Source organism: Zootoca vivipara, chromosome 6 (genome assembly GCF_965207765.1).
Source record: "Zootoca vivipara chromosome 6, rZooViv2.hap1.1, whole genome shotgun sequence".
In the NCBI taxonomy this organism is placed as follows: domain Eukaryota; kingdom Metazoa; phylum Chordata; class Lepidosauria; order Squamata; family Lacertidae; genus Zootoca; species Zootoca vivipara.
This window is the reverse complement of record NC_142589.1, coordinates 26,875,096-26,891,761: the sequence shown is the minus strand read 5'-3', so window position 1 is coordinate 26,891,761 and position 16,666 is coordinate 26,875,096. Positions and strand designations below refer to the sequence as shown.

The following is a 16,666-nucleotide window of genomic DNA, read 5'->3' as shown; positions in this document are numbered from 1 at the left end:
TAATGTTAGTGAGAGGGAAGTATTTTTGTTACAATTATAGTCTATTTTTCTTTTTTAATAGGTAGATATGTATGTATGAAGGCATCATTTTCTGTTCCTCCCTGCATTCGTTACACACAGTTCTGTTTCCTTGTCACTGCAGTTTGTCTCCTGCCAAAATTCATTGTTTGTGTGCTGTACTGTGGTGAATTACCACAGGTTGCAATAATATTATTCTTCCCTTTTCATTTGAGTGCAAAGGAAGCACAGTGCAAATAGGGAAGGGCGTGATCAATTACAAAATGTTTGCAGATTGAATGTAGTAACAACAGTGAATACTGATTATATTTGTTTCTTTTCTGGGCACGTGACATGTCAGCTTACAGTTTCATTGGAACTCCCCAACATCCCTATTGGTTGACTTTGGATGTTACCATAGAAATGGGAGAAAGCCACAAGCAATAGATGTTAGGTATTCCTCCAGTGGTCCACAGACTCTCAGCATGGAGGCCTCAGTTCTATTGTGCACCCTGATCTGTCCATATTGTGTAGGAGCAATCAGTCACATCTGTAAAGGAACACTATTTCTTTAAGTTCATGCCATGTATTTATTTATACATTTCACTGGGGTATGTCAAGTTATATCTCATCACAGTGCTTGATGTAATCTGAGGCAAATCAGATGCATGCATAAATGAATTAAGGGTTGCTTCCTTTACTGAGACAGCTTTGAAAGTCTTTGGGTTTTAGGCAAATAGTTGATATATCCATGACACCTGTGTCCACTGCATAAATAGGGGGAAAGACTATTTTCCCTGACTATTTCTCTCCCATAATGAATGCTTGTAGGGACTAAAGCAAGACAAATGGAAGCTTCTCCATGAATGATCAAATTAAGATCATTTTTAATCAAACCCTGAATCCTTTTCTCCTTCTAATTCCTCTGTGTGGCCCCACAATCACCATAACTAGATATAAGAAGAACAACCATTTATATAGAATTCTGATTATCCAAATGTCTGAAATGCTCATGTAATTATTAGGTTGAATAATGTTATGCACTGATGCTCCATAGTGGGCACGACTGAACATTTACTGTTTCAAATATAAATGGTTTATGCTTTTATTTATTAAAAAATAAGCAGTGCAAGAACACTCGGGGCACATATCAATAAAAATCATTTCATTCCTCAATCTATCTATGAAGTCTTCCCTGCTCTGTAGTCCTTTCAGAGGAGGGTGCAGGAGCTGTGGATAAGCAGTTCCTGGAAGAAGGAGGATTGCACCTGCTGTTGTTTGGACTCTGGACATTGCAAATTGATCCAGAGGTCTGAATAGAGTCTTTGGGTTGTATTCAACTAAGACTTACTCAAAGTACCTTATTTAATTATTTTTATTTTATTTTATTTATAGCATTTGTACCAGGCTGTTCAGCCAAAAAGTCTCCCAGAGCAGCTTATACCTCGGGTTAAGAACTTACTTCGTTCTGGAGGTCCGTTCTTAACCTGAAACTGTTCTTAAACGGAGGTACCACTTTAGCTAATGGGGTCTCCCACTGCTGCCGTACTGCCGCTGTGCGATTTCTGTTCTCATCCTGAAGCAAAGTTCTTAACCCAAGGTACTATTTCTAGGTTAGCGGAGTCTGTAACCTAAAGCATCTGTAACCCGAGGTACCACTGTATTAACAATCAAAACAAGAGGCAGTCTCTACCTGCAGGCACACAACCTAAACAAACAAACAAAAAACACAGCACACAAGGGGGAAAGGAACGGGGAGGGAAGAGAAGATCAAAACCAAACTCAGGCACGAATTTCTGAACAGTTGTCCCTATAATGATTGGCTGGCACAGTTCAAGGGCAGGTGGTGCCTAATGGAACTGGGCATCCAGCAGAGCTGATGAAGGAAGGGAGCCCTGCTTTTTATGTCCCTTCAGAGTCAGACTGATGGAATGCCCCCAAATGACACCTAACGGGTGAAGCGGCCTAGTGGGGCTAGTAACTTCAGTGGGTTTACTCTGAGTAGGACTAGCATTGGGTCCAACTCAATGACAGTAATCTGGTCTGAGGACTGAAGATTCAGCCCAAGGTAATGCAAAGTAACGATGAAGAACAAGCTTCCCTTCTTTCATCATTGCATAACCAAAGCCAATTCATCCACCTTTCGTAATATGGATTCTATTGTGGAGGCTGTGACTTCTCCCAGCAGCCTTGAAATGCAGCGCTTTTTGTTTTTGAAGTTGAGATCTTCCTTCAGTGGAGGTACTAAAAATGTTTTCCATGGAATTTTATTACTTAGTTAGCCCCATTAATTTCAGCGGATCTACTCGGAGTAAAATTTAGTTGAATACCACGCCTTGCAAGATCTGCTAAATTGTAGAAGCAATCTTCAATATGCAAAGTTTTCCAGGAAGCCAAAGCTTTTGTTCCTTTTTAGTTTTGCAGAACATTTAAATACACTTACAATGAACAGAAATTTTATTAAGTAACACCCCCCCTCCAAAAGCCCACCAACCTGTACTTTCATCATTCGTTTCATCTGTGCATTTTATTTGCCATTAAACTTTCATTTTATAAGAGTAATCTGGCCTATGTATACAACACACATTTAAAGCATATGGCTCTCCCCCACCAAATAATAGTAATGGGAACTGCATTTTATCCTCCACAAAACTACAATTCCCAACACCCTTTGTAAACTACAGTTCCCAGGATTGTTTAGGGCAGTGTTTCTCAACCAGTGTGCCTCCAGATGTTTTGGGACTACAACTCCCATCATTCCTGACCACTGGTCTTGCTAGCTAGGGATTATGGGAGTTGTAGTCCCAAAACATCTGGAGGCACACTGGTTGAGAAACACTGGTTTAGGGTACGTTGTGCACTTCAAATGTATGGCAGTACACAGCCTCTGTTTATGAGAGAGCTTTTCTTTCCCTTGAAACACATCTATTTATTCCACTGACACCTACCACTGAGAGAGATAATCCACAACAGGCAACATCGCTGTCAAACTTGGCCAACAAGCAGCTCATGACTCAACCAACAGATGTTTCAGCGGCTTAGGTCAAAGGGAACTTACGGACTTTGTGTGTGTGCCCCCCCATCTCTTTTGCTTCTAAAACGAATGCCAGGGATGTCAGCACCAGGTACAGGCATTTGACCTAACCAGTAGTCGGAGCAACTGAACTGAGACCTGGAGGAGATGAAAAGGCCAAAGCATTAGTCAGTTGAGCCAACAAGCTGGCCACAGTCCAGCATTTCAGACAACTCACACTCCATTTGTATGTCTGGAGTTTTAGCAATAGTGTCGTGTACTTATTTGATGGTTTCTTTCTGAGTTTACTCTCCTGACAGGTACCCCTGTGAACAAAACCTCGCCGGGCTACCTTGTATGAATATTTCACTCTCAATTCTGCTTTTGATCTTTGTTGCATATGTGCATTTCACATTATACTTAGTTTTGCACAGAATCACATTTTAAGCCCCTATGAAATGGAAATGAAATGATCAACATAAGTGTGGCAGTGGGGGGGCTTGCAGATTTAAATTGTTTTTAAATATAGGCAGATTGATTTGCAGGGGCTTAACCCTTTCTGCTTTCATCTTTTTCTTTTTGTTTGCATTCGTGAGTTGCAAAGAGCTTGATCCTACAGTCCTGGCTGAGACAAATTCACACTGGATGATTGCATATTATTATCATTTTTGTCTGTGCCATATGATGCAGGGGGTTAAATATGTTGCTCTTCCTGTCTTAACTCCCATCACCATCTGTCTCAGGGGTAGGCAACATGGTGCCCTCCAGATGCTACTAGACTGCCACTCCACAGCCAGCATGGCCAGTAGTCCAGGATATTGGGAGCTGTAGTCCAGTAACATCTGGAGGGAACCACACTGGCCATTCTTGTTCTTCTGATCCCATCCAAACTCCCTTGCACTTCATGTGACCTTTGAGCAAACCTCTGCCCTTGCACAAACCAATCTTGGGAAATATTCTAGAGTTCTACAACAGAGACCACTTCTCAATTCTTATCTATTGCCTATGGTTTAAGAGTGCCTTTCTGCTTAGTTTTCTTCTGGGCACTTCAGTCCAAAGTCTTGGCTTCCAGCACCCTCTTCCTCAGATTACGCCCCTCAACGCATAAGAACATCAGAAGAGCCTGGTGGATCAGGCCAATGGCCCATCTAATCCCCCATGAAATATGCTCAGTCAGTCCTGTTTTCAAATAGTCTAGGTTGGTGGCCATCACTGCCTCTTTTAGGGGCGAGTTCCATAGTTTATGTTTAACACAGTTTGCCTACTCTATTACTACTGTGAATAAGCTTTGCAGGAAAGGAAAGAAGCTAACATACTTTCTCCCTAGTCCAGGAGGCAGACACTTGAGCGAACCTCTGCCTTCCCCCACTGCAATTGTTTCATATGTGACTCTTCCCTCTGCCCTTTGCATCCCCTTTGCTAATGCTGCAGGTGAGAGGAAAGTTCTCCTATTGTCTCCCCCAGAACTATTTGGGGAATCTGGAAACTTCCTGCCTTTCCACATCCCCCAAAGTCTCCTATCCCAAGCCATTTTCTAGACCAACCAAAGGTTAACATAATTAAGGTAGAAATGAGAGGAAGGAATTTTAAAACTTTCTGCAATAATAATAACAACTGGAATTGGGAGTTTAATCATTACAATTGTCAGTGACAGTCCCAAGATGACATGGGGTCATTATTTGCTTGCCTTAAGCATTGTGTTCTCTGATATGGCTGCACTGGGCATAATCCACCAAGCACTGTTGCTGCAGGTGTTGGTGTCAGAGGTTATTTCCCATTCACAGTATGTACTTGTCCCAGAGGTAGATCCATTGGATCAAATGTTTGCCATTAAAGCAATTTTCACTACTTGGTAAAAAAAAAAACCAACTCACCATATAGTACTCTATATTATTCTGTTTTACATGCAAGTAAAATCTAATACAGGCATCCCCAAACTTCGGCCCTCCAGATGTTTTGGACTACAATTCCCATCATCCCTGACCACTGGTCCTATTAGCTAGGGATCATGGAAGTTGTAGGCCAAAACATCTGGAGGGCCGCAGTTTGGGGATGCCTGATCTAATAGTTTGAACAAAATTATGCAGTAGCTCCAGTAGTGCTTGCTGGGGTAGCACAGAAGAGAGTAGCATTACCCACCTGCCTTCTGAACCCTGAGTGTGGCTGCTGGTTTCCGATAGAGAGGAGCAAGGAGCAGGGAGCAAGACACACTGAGGATGGGGCAGCAGAGCCAGTCCAGTGCTCCTGGTGCCAGGTGCATACTGTGTCTTCCTCCTCATGCCCTGCCCCACCCCTTTCCAGAAAGCAGCAGTGACACTCTGCCCTCAGAAGGCATGGGAGCAACACTAAGCTTCCCTGCCCCCAGCACCTGGCTTTGGGTTTTTCAATTAATTGATTGTTCTCCAAAGTTTGTCATTTGCCTTCTAGTGGTCATATTATGATTACATTGTGATTAGTATGCTTTACGCAAGAATGGCTGTCTATAAATAGTTTGTTTTTAATTCCAGCAGGTAAGGTATCTAAAAAAAGAAAGAAAAACACATAGGTATTTCTGAAAGTTAGAAGAATTTTGAACATCCATGTCAATTATCCATTGCTTATTTTCAGTTGAGCGTACAGTCAAAAAGGGAAAAGTACACGAGATGTTGTTGAGTTATATGCAAACTGGCAACAAACTGACTGCATGGCTTGTCAGCTCATTGCATCTGTTTTAATTTTGGTTAAAACTATTTTTAACAATAAATAATTTTGGCTTGTTATGAATTGACACCCTAGACTAACCACACTTGAGTATAACATAGTAGGCGATGCCGGAAAATATGATTAAGTCTTACACAAGAACTCCTATAGAAATTAAAGAATAATTTTGCTTAAACAAAAAAAAAAAATCAAGGGGAGACAATTTAATCGTCAGTTTTGTCAAATGTTTTCGTTTAATGATGCTGTTGATCAGATGGAGCTAGCTCTTGGAAGTTTTACATTACTCCCAACAAGTTGTACCCATTATTCAACCTTTCATATTACCAAAACTGGATTTAATATATTTACAATATAATACATCACTGCCCATGCAGTATTTAGGGTTAGGGTTAGGGTTCTTAATTTTAGTGTTACTTGTGAATAAAAATTAACCAGCAATGCTTGACCAAATTATCGCACATAGAGGTAGACTGGATCGAAAGAAAAACAAAAGAATAGATCAAAATCCAGTGCAATGTCAGTTATGCTTCGGCTGATTGAGTCTAATAATCCTGTTAAGATGAATAGACCCTCCTTCCTGCTTCTGCCAAGATTTAACTATTTCAGCCATGTCTTTTAGCATTGCCTACATATCTGTCAACCGAGAATAGGTCAACCATACCGCCCTACTGTTTATTTATTAATCATCTGGCAAATAAACCATTCTGTATCCTGACCAGTGCAGTAATATTTGTGATGTAATTTGTTTGGATGCCCAAATGTCACCAGCGTTGATTGTAAGAGATAAAAAAAAAATGCACTTGCTCAGCACACCCAGCTCTGGGCTAAAATGTAAGCATGAAATCTCTGGTTTATTTTTGTAATAATGTTTACAGCTGCTTAATGACCCTGAAAAGGTTCAGGAGTCTGGTGCTCTGTATTTCTTAACAGGAGTATATTATCACATCATAACAACCTTAGTTAAGCAGTATCTCGGCTACAACAATAAGATGCCTATTTAACAAAATTTTGCCAGCCATTCTACAAGGTTTTCTCCATAATACTCGATTCAAGTGTTACTCAGGACTAAAGTGGTCTTGAACATCTATGGGTGATAAATAATCTCTGCTCCCAAGAACATTCACACTGGCTGAATGTAAAATGTAAAGGGTAAAACGTGTGATTCTGCAGCTACTCAGAGTATTCAGAAATTCAAGTGGCCTTGATCTTCTATGAGAAGGGAAACACTGAGTAAAAGCAGTTGCAAATTTCCATGCATATAAGGGCAAGGGTGTCATTTACAGATGATGATGATAGGGCACTGCCCTGTTTTTCAGACCGCATGAGGTTTTCTGATCAGCTACATTCTGTTGATTGTATATTACAATATATATGTTACAACTGTCCCTGTTTACTAAGGAAAGCTAGTAGTTTCTGGTATTTTCTGGTATCTTTCTAATTTCTGGTAAGTGTTCCTGGTGAATTCCTATTCCCCACCCCCTGCCATGTTGTGCCTTTTGGAGATGCTGGGCATTCTTAGGGTGATTAGTAAAGTTGGACATATACCTAGGAATATAATATCAGAATGATAAAGTCTCTTGTTTCTAATGCATATGCATACAGATGAACGCTGAGACATCATGGAGTACACAGCCTGCAATTTCATACCATGTAGTTGCCGGGATATATTTTGAACTGTTGATAACCTAGTGCAGGGCAATTAGATTTTTCTAGCATGACTCTAATGAAAAGAACAAATACTCTCTTGGCTTCTAAATTGGCGGAAAATAGGCTATTGTGTAATAAATGAAACCAGCTTAAAACAGGTGGATAAGAGCCTTCAGCAATGAGAAATAGTTGGATATGGGTGTCAGAGCATCTTTTACATGAGAACTGCAGGGTTTCAAGCTGATCTCCATTTTCACCTGTGAAAACAACTAAATAGACCTTGGTGCTTATTAGGGATGGGAAAATAAATTTTGGGATTCTCCCTCTTGCTCCTTTTCTCCATCTTAAGTTCAGTTCTCCAAATTTCCTCATCAGTTTGTGGTATTATTATTATTATTATTATTATTATTTACACAGGAAAATTCACTGGCATTTTAGGGTGCATTTCTTTTAATCATAATATTGAATTTGATTAAAAAAACAATATTATGCAATATTTACTGTTATTTTTACTAGTACATGCATGTGTATGCATTCTTTACCTGGGTATATGCATTCTTGTACACACTATTTAGCTGGAGAACCACATTTGAAAATTCAGAGAAGTGTGAATCTTGAAGGATGACTGCATTTTAGTTCTCCTTTTTTTGTGGGAGAGTGTGTAAACAAGGTAGCTTCACCATTAAATGTGAACTGAATCCTATTTCTCTCCCACCCCTCCTAAATTTGCATGCCCTTCACTTTAAAAAATAATGGGCATCTGACCAGTGTAACATTGTTTTTAGGATGTGTAGATGGTTTCAAGTAAATTCCTTGGTGCAAAAATGGTTGTATTTCAAACAAGGCTGGGACATGCACAATATAGCACAGCAAGCATTATGATTCATTCATTCTTCTGGAATATTAAGTCTGGGATCCAAAGAGGGTTTTTTTAAAAAAAAGAAAGTCCAAGTGTGTAGGCACAGCCAGTGGGGTTTTTGCCCTTGTTTTATTTGAATCATGGACCCCAGTCCATGTTATATTAAAAAGTGCTTTTGAAGCTCCACCACCCCAGGTCCCAGAAATAGCTTTCTGGGCAACCTCCAGAGCTGCTGTTTAAGAAACAGAAGTTAAAAACTGCCTTGTGTCCTCCAGATTTGTTGTCTTGATCCTGGCATAGTTTTTAGAGATTTCTTCTACATGGCAATGATGAGATGAAAGTATTAATGTTTCCCTGTCCACCACCAGTAAAGGTAAATGGCATTAAAAAAGCAGGGAAACAAAGCATTAGTCCAGTGTTCCTGTACCTCAAATCAGCCTTGTAAAAAGGTTCACAGTCCAGTTAGCAAAGTAATGATATCCAAATATTCTTTCTTATAAGAAATGACCAGGTATCCTTTCTTACTAGAATGCTTTTTTTAAAAAAAAGTGTCATTCTAGTCTCAGACCAAAAGCCCTGTTATGCAACAACCTTCCCATTGCAAGGGAATAAATGATATTTGGCTGCTTACACATTTCCACCTGCTCTGGCTCCATCGTAATCCCACAGGTGGTGTTTGAAGCCAAGGACCTGTGATGTTAAGCTGCACCCATAGGTATCGTGTAGCTTCTTGAGAAAAGCTCTTGTCCAATGTTCTTTTCCTCGAACCAGTTTCCATTGGGTTAGAAAACAGAAAGCTGAGGTGTGTTATATAGTTCAGGCAGCCTTTGCACCTGCCAAGTCAACAGCTTCAGTGAATTCGAGGTTGGTATGAGGGAACAAATCAGGCGTTGGAGGAAGACACCCCTGCTTTCTGTCTGATCTGTACAGCAATATAAGCATGCAATCTGAAATGCTGTGTGGGAAACATTGCTTAAGAGGTTTGTGCAGAGCAGAGATAATTGACAGGTGTTGGAAACCGGTGGCCCCTCTAGATGCTATTGAACTCCAGTTTCCATCATCCTTGCTCTTTGGCCATGCTGGCTCGGGCTTCTAGAAACTTCTGGGTTCCTAGCCCAAGATTTGGCATTTCAATGAGAAAAATCGCAAAGGGATCCCGGGCATGCCAAATAAGGTTTAAAGGCTGTTAAATGGCAAAAAGCTGCATGAGCCACTGCAGAGAAAGAGGTTTCTTCCCTTAAGAGGCTACTGGTTGTTTTGACAAAGTTTTATAACCCCTGCTCTGGACCAAGGGGGACAGCCAAAACGTTTTAAATTTGGAAATATGTGAAGGATTAAGTGGCCCATTCTCATGATGAAGGAATTTTGTCATTTTCATAGTGCAGAAAGACTGAAAAATTTTAGAGTGCAGATCTTAATGTGTGTTTTCCTTGGACTGTAGAAGTTCCAATTCTAATTGCTTCTCAGAAGTAACAGTTCATATAGTTTTAAAATTGAGTTTTTATTGATGCATCCCCCCACCTCCATTCCTTGAATGGAGGAGAGAAAATGGCAAGGAGAGAAGATTATTATTAGGGACAATTATGCTGACCAGCACGGAGCGCTCCTGTTTAACAAACAGCTTTGAGTTCTAATTTTCTGCAGCACACAGTTTGTAGGTACCATTTGTACTCATTACTGTATATTGAGAAAGTTATTAAAAATACTTAAACTTGTTGAAGCTTCCTGTGACACCTTCCCTGGCTTTTAATTGGGTTTTATCGAGTTCTAGAAGAGAGCTCTTTTAAAGCTAATCAGAGTCCCTTAGATCGCCTCTTTCCCCCAATTGAGAAATGAAGACCGTTAGCTAAAATCAAGCAACTTTTTTCTAACCACGAATATCTGAATGATCTGCGTGACAAATTAAGGAGGTAATTTATGCCCTCTTTAGATGGGTACCATTTTCAAATGATGGAGGAACAATTGCTTTGTAACATAAGGGTTAAATCTTAATCTCAGAGGTTTGCAAAGCTGCTAGTCGCAGTCTCCTTAAAATTTAATATACCTCGTTAATGCTTACTTGCAAACACTGAAGGATTTTTATGATTATAATCATGTGTTACAGCACCTAGTACTGTTTCTAAGCCGCATACTAATCAGCTTAATGAGATATTACTGCACTTTTTGTTGACTAAAGCAAAATCCTTTTTATTGTTCGAAAGCTTGTCCTTTACTTTATCCCCCCCAAAACATTATCTTGTTTTATTGTGTACCAGTAAATATCATGCCATCTCCCCCCCCCTCCCCACCCTTGGTCAAATCATAAAAACATCTTTCTCATTGTAGAATGTGGAATTTATTGAATATGCTTAATGGGACTGAAAGTTTTATAAATGGATTTCTATTTTTGTTTTTTTAAAGGGGAAGCAAGCAAGATGCATAGCATTTCTCTCTTATATAGACTGGAAAATGTAAACAGGTGCCATTTCACAGGGAAGGGGCTGAACGAAGTTGAAAGCTGAGCCTGACTTATTTAAGAGTTAGATATTCAAACTGATGGTGTGTTTATTTTAATATCCTAATTAATACATGCAATCAAAAACTATGCAGGATGATAAGGCACTGTATAATTAAGCTGAAACATAATCACAATAGTACACTATACACTTGCCTATATATATATATATATATATATATATATATATATATATATGGTATGTATGTATGTATGTATGTATGTATGTATGTATAGAGGCATTGATTGAAGTTCTTTGATATGTTTGGGTGCACTTTGAATGCAATCAGTTTCTCATAGGTCTAAATCTAAAACCCTTCTTTGTCTTTTCAGGGATGGAGGAAGCTAGTTTGTGCCTTGGCGTTTCTTCAGCTGTGTCCGAAGCTGATGCCCACCTCAACAGCTCCATCCTCAATGGCCAGTATTCAATGAGCCAGAAGCTCCACCAGATCACATCCCAGCTGAGCCATGCATTTCCAGAGCTTCAGAATAGGCAGAACCCCGATGAAAAGACAGCAGCGCTCCTAGAAGACAAGAGCCACGTGTCCTTAGCAAACCAGCCCATCAGCAGTCAGATGGCCCTGTTAGCCAACCAGCTTAGCAGAGAGGTTGATACCAGTTTGAACGGGCGGGTCGACTTGCAGCAGTTCTTGAATGGACAAAACTTAGGCATCATGTCCCAGATGAGTGATATAGAGGACGATGCCAGGAAGAACAGAAAATACCCGTGTCCCCTATGTGGGAAGCGTTTCCGTTTCAACAGCATCCTGTCACTCCACATGCGCACCCACACAGGGGAGAAGCCATTCAAGTGCCCCTATTGCGACCACAGAGCAGCTCAGAAGGGAAACTTGAAGATCCACCTACGCACTCACAAGCTCGGAAACCTCGGCAAAGGCCGCGGGAGGGTTCGAGAAGAAAACAGGCTCTTGCACGAGCTGGAAGAGAGGGCGATACTGCGGGACAAGCAGATGAAGAGCAGCCATCTGCAACCAAGGCCTGACGTCAAAGCACACCCACATTCTCAGCCTATGCCTCTGGCTAATTGCAACCTGTCTGTGCCCACTAATCACAACACCCCAGACATTTCCAACCCTGTTCCCTCTCCAAAGCCAGCCAGCGTACAGGAAGAAGTGGTGGCAACCGCAGCTGGTTTTAGGTGCACTTTTTGCAAAGGAAAGTTTAAGAAGCGGGAGGAGCTTGACAGGCACATCAGGATCCTTCACAAGCCTTACAAGTGCACTTTGTGCGACTTCGCCGCATCGCAGGAAGAGGAGCTGATCAGCCACGTGGAGAAAGCGCACATAACTGCTGAATCGGCTCAGGGGCAGGGCTCAAATGGGAGTGGAGAGCAGGCTGCGAATGAGTTCCGGTGCGAGGTGTGTGGCCAAGTCTTCAGCCAAGCCTGGTTCCTTAAGGGCCACATGAGGAAGCACAAGGATTCGTTTGAGCACTGCTGCCAAATTTGTGGGAGGCGCTTTAAAGAGCCCTGGTTCCTGAAGAACCACATGAAGGTCCACCTGAACAAGCTGTCTGTGAAAAACAAATCTCCCAATGACTCAGAAGTCCCTGTGTCCATCAGCAGCATGTCACAAGAAGCTCACGCCAACTTGTACTCAAGGTACTTATCCTGTTTGCAAAGTGGCTTCCTTCCTCCTGACAAAGCAGGTCTAAGTGAGCAGAATCAGAGTTACAACAAGGGGGACTTGCCCATGAAAGAGAGGGAAATGCTGGGCAAGCTTCTGTCCCCTATTGCTGGCATTGGCCATAGCCTCACTGAAGGGGACAAACATTCTTTGTTGGGCTGTCTTAACCTCGTGCCTCCTCTCAAATCCAGCTGTATAGAAAGGCTCCAGGCTGCAGCCAAGGCAGCCGAGATGGATCCTGTAAACAGCTATCAGGCTTGGCAGCTGATGGCAAGAGGCATGGCCATGGAGCATGGCTTTCTGTCTAAAGAGCACCAGATCCAGCGAAGCCACGAAGACACTTTGACAAACGCCGGCGTTATGTTTGATAAGGAGAAGCGGGAGTATGTGTTAGTAGGAGCAGATGGCTCCAAGCAGAAAATGCCTGCTGATTTGGTTCACAGCACTAAAATGGGCAATCAGAGAGACTTGTCAAACAAACTAGACCCTTTGGAAGGCAGTAGAGATTTTCTGTCTCACGGCATGAACCAAGGGCTCGATTTCAACATGCAGAGCCACAGCAATGTGAAAGAGAAGCCAACTGAGTGCCCCGAGTGCGGCAGGGTTTTCAGAACATACCACCAAGTCGTTGTTCATTCCAGAGTCCACAAGAGAGACAGGAAGGTGGAAGAAGAGATCCTTCAGGGGAGCATCGAAGAGCGCCGTGGGTCAGGCAGTGACCAGGAGTCTCAGTCCGTCAGCCGGTCGACAACGCCTGGGTCCTCCAACATTACTGAGGAAAGTGGAATGGGTGGTGGCCTCTCTCAGACAGGAAGTGCCCAGGAAGACAGCCCACATCCTTCTTCACCTTCTTCTTCAGGTATGGCAAAATTAATCTTTCTCCCCCCCCCCCCCCGCCCAAAATCAGGACTGATTTATATAATTCTTCCAAGATTTCCCTTGCCTGCAGATTCTAATAAGATAGCAATGCCTCCCATCAGATTGCTAAAAAGATATCATGTTCAAAGCCGCAACTTATTCAAAGCATTATCCTTGTATTATTCTATTTCCCAACCTTCCATTTATGCTGTACTTAGCTGTTCCCCATGTGGTAGTGGTGAAAAATGGTGGTTGCTTTCATAAAACAGAGAAGAGCCATGGGAGAGATCCTTTCCTTTTTTTTAATTCCATTTTTCACCATTACTGCCAAGTTCTCATCCTTACAGGCTCCCACTTTCAAGTGAAAGGGTAATATAAACTCTTAGCAACGTTTGTCTCAGAAGGGATCAAATGGGTTTGTAAACTGCGTGCTCTGGAAAATGTTGTTATCTCATTGAGGAAGAGGCTACTAGTCATGATGGCTGTGTCCCGCCTCAAGTTTTGGAGGCGTTTATATCAATTGCTGCAGATGAGTAGGGAAAGTGCTGTTGCCCATTATCCTGCCGGTGGGCATCCTTATTGGTGCATCTGGTTGGCTACTGTGTAAACAAGATGCAGGACAAAATAGGCTCCCTTTGACCTGATCCTGCAAGGCACCTTCTTCTGCCTGGATCATACACACACTGTTAAGTTCAGTAGGATTGCTCTAGTTACGTACAATGCATGCAGCATCCAAGCCGCAATGTTTTGTTTTTTTTGTTGTTGTATATTAATATGCTAATTTGGATATATGCAATACTGTCTATTTAATGTAGAGACATTCAGCCTGTAGATAGCTACATGCTGACTCCCATTCACTTCTCCATTAAGCCTTTCCTGAAACCCTGCCCTTGCTGCCTTTTGACAAGGCCATATTCAGTGGCGGGACACGGTTCATTTATGTGACTAATTGTGGTGTACGTTTAAGGCCAGAGGCCAGGAATACACACGGTTTGGGGGACATACGTAGAGTTGAATGAAAAGCTATATGTGCCCCTATTGATGCCCTGTGGCTGTCCACTGGCTGCACACTCCTGAGCTGAAAACACACACTCTCTCTCACACACACATGAGTAAGGATGAAATGATTCCTTTAAAAAATATTCTGTTGTGTTTAATGTCAACCTGCTGTGTACCAAACAGCAAAGCAAAATAATATTTCATTGAAGCTATCTTCAATATTGAGCTTCCTTGGCACTCCCCCCCCCCAAGAAAAAAAGAAAGGTAAGATTTCTGCCTTCATCTCTCATTTCTCGACTCTTGAACTAATGGATAGTAAATTGAAAGTTATATCTTCAGCCCCTTTATAACAAAAGCACCTCACTAATATTGTAATCATTCTGCAGGCCTAACAACAGAGGAAATCATGCCATAACAAATACTCTGTTACTAATGGCAACATTGATTTCTGCAATCAGCCATTAAGTCTGGAAAATGAAAGACAGTTTGAGAGACCTTAAGGCATTACATTGCCCACTGTTAAAGATCTGGTAGCAGGCTGTTGAAGGCAATTCTCTTCAGCCTCACCCCCTCCCTTAGTTTCAATAAATATTTTAGTATTGAAGGCAATCCACTGTTACAGTTATTAAGTAGATGCCAGTTTATTTCTGTTGTTCTTGTCATGCTCCAGTATCCTCCGTTTCTAAGGCCAGATTAATATGAAAGAAAGTGCTGGTTTGGGGTTGGCTTATAACAAACCAGTAAAGAAACTCTTTAAGACACATAAATCTGTCCTCTGCATTCCACAGATTCCTATAGTGCTTAATGCTGTTGTTTAAATACCCATGAAACACACTGACTACTCTTAGAACTGTAGCCTCATTTACAATTTATTAGTGGTGAAGCACATTTGAAAATCCTGTGTGCGTAGGAAACGAGGAAAGCAGGAGAGAGCTGGTTTCAGTTGTTTGGATTGTTTTAGGAGGATTGAAAATTCAATAGGGCAACATAAAGATTTTCTTCTCTACATAAGCTGAACTTGTCAACATTCTAAACTTTTTTTAAAAACAAAAACAAAAACAGTTTGTGCTTTTTGCTGCTGCCTCTTCACTGTGAACAATTTCCTCAAAGGTTGGCCAGCATGTTTGCAGCATTTGCTTTAGAATAATCACCTGAGAAACAAGTCGGCTTGGCCATTTTCAAATCTGCTGGTACCTTTATTGTGAAAGTCATAGATAGGAAGCTTTTGACAACCTGTGCAAGAATGCGAGAAATCCTCTTCATGAGGTCCGTTTTGTTTCTTGTCTTCTGGACTTTTGAAATCTGCCTGTCTGCACGTCAGCCCTGGCATGTAGATCTCAAAACTGCCATTAAAACGATGAATGATGAAACCAAGCCCTTTCAGATTTTGCCTGTTCTGCCAAACAAAAGTACTAATGGAATATTTTGTCCTAGAAGCAGGACCAAATTTCTGAAAGACCTCCTCCTCCCGTACAGACCCTCTTGGGTGCTGAAATCAGCAGAGGGGGCACTCTTGGTAGTTATTCCACCCTCAGAGGCTTGTGGGGAGGTAGAGATGGCCCAGGAGAGAGCCTTCCCTGTGGCAGCCCCTATGCAGTGGTACTCCCTCCCCACAAAGGTGTGTTGTGCACCTTCATTATACAGTCTTTGGAGAATGGTGAGCACCCATCTGTACCTTGGCTTTTGAAACTTGAGGTGTATGTTTATAGGACCCGCTTTATTTTTATGTTTGGAAGTTGTTTTAAATTGTTCTTATAATGTGGGACCTTAGGGTGAAGGGTAGGGAAATAAACAAACAAACTTCCCAGCTAAATAGCAGCAGGTGTCTAGACCAGCCCTGCAGCCAATCTCATTTAATGGCCTCCCAGCTTGTTCCTATAAGCACTGCCTCCAGCTGCCCAAGCATCATCTGTATGAAAGTGAGAGAGTCAAGACAGGTGACTGATGCTCTCTTCCTTCACTCAGTATGCTCCTGGATACCAGTTGCTGGAAATCCCTGCTTGGAGGCTTCCCATAATAGACACCTGGTTGGCCACTGTGAGAACAGGATGCTGGACTGGATGTGCCGTTCGCCTGATTCAGCAGGGCCCTTCTTATGCCCCGCCAGGAGTGCCAGCTTAGCCCGGGGTTGTGGGTGTGATGAAGTGTGCAACGCCGTGGCACCAAAATTTGTGAGTCTCTTCATGGGGAATTTTGTGGGTGCTCAGGCACCCAGGGCCCCAGTGAGTTGGCACCTATGTGCCCACTCTTTGCCTTCCCATGTTCAAAATTTGAGGTTTTATGACCCTGCACCCCTCTCCGGTTCTCTCCAGTGAGCCAAAAGTTTGCCAACACTAACCATAAGCGAAAACAACCCGTTTGTCTTTAATCTTCCTTTATCTCAGGAAATACTGTAAAGTTGTCCCTGCTGTGTTGCTCTCACATTCAAAGTGGAACCTGCATTTCTGTGCCTT

General features: G+C 42.0%; 1 protein-coding gene across 2 annotated transcripts in view; it reads left to right on the top strand.

Annotated features, from left to right (window-relative positions):
- Nucleotides 1-16,666, top strand: part of ZNF536 (zinc finger protein 536) — a 334,106-nt gene that overhangs the window by 70,473 nt on the left and 246,967 nt on the right. For both annotated transcript variants that reach the window (XM_088671843.1, XM_035119162.3), the window contains one exon: nucleotides 11,044-13,215. In XM_088671843.1, the coding sequence (XP_088527969.1) occupies nucleotides 11,046-13,215 (2,170 nt within the window). In that variant the 5' untranslated portion in view covers nucleotides 11,044-11,045. The remainder of the gene's footprint in view (nucleotides 1-11,043; nucleotides 13,216-16,666) is intronic.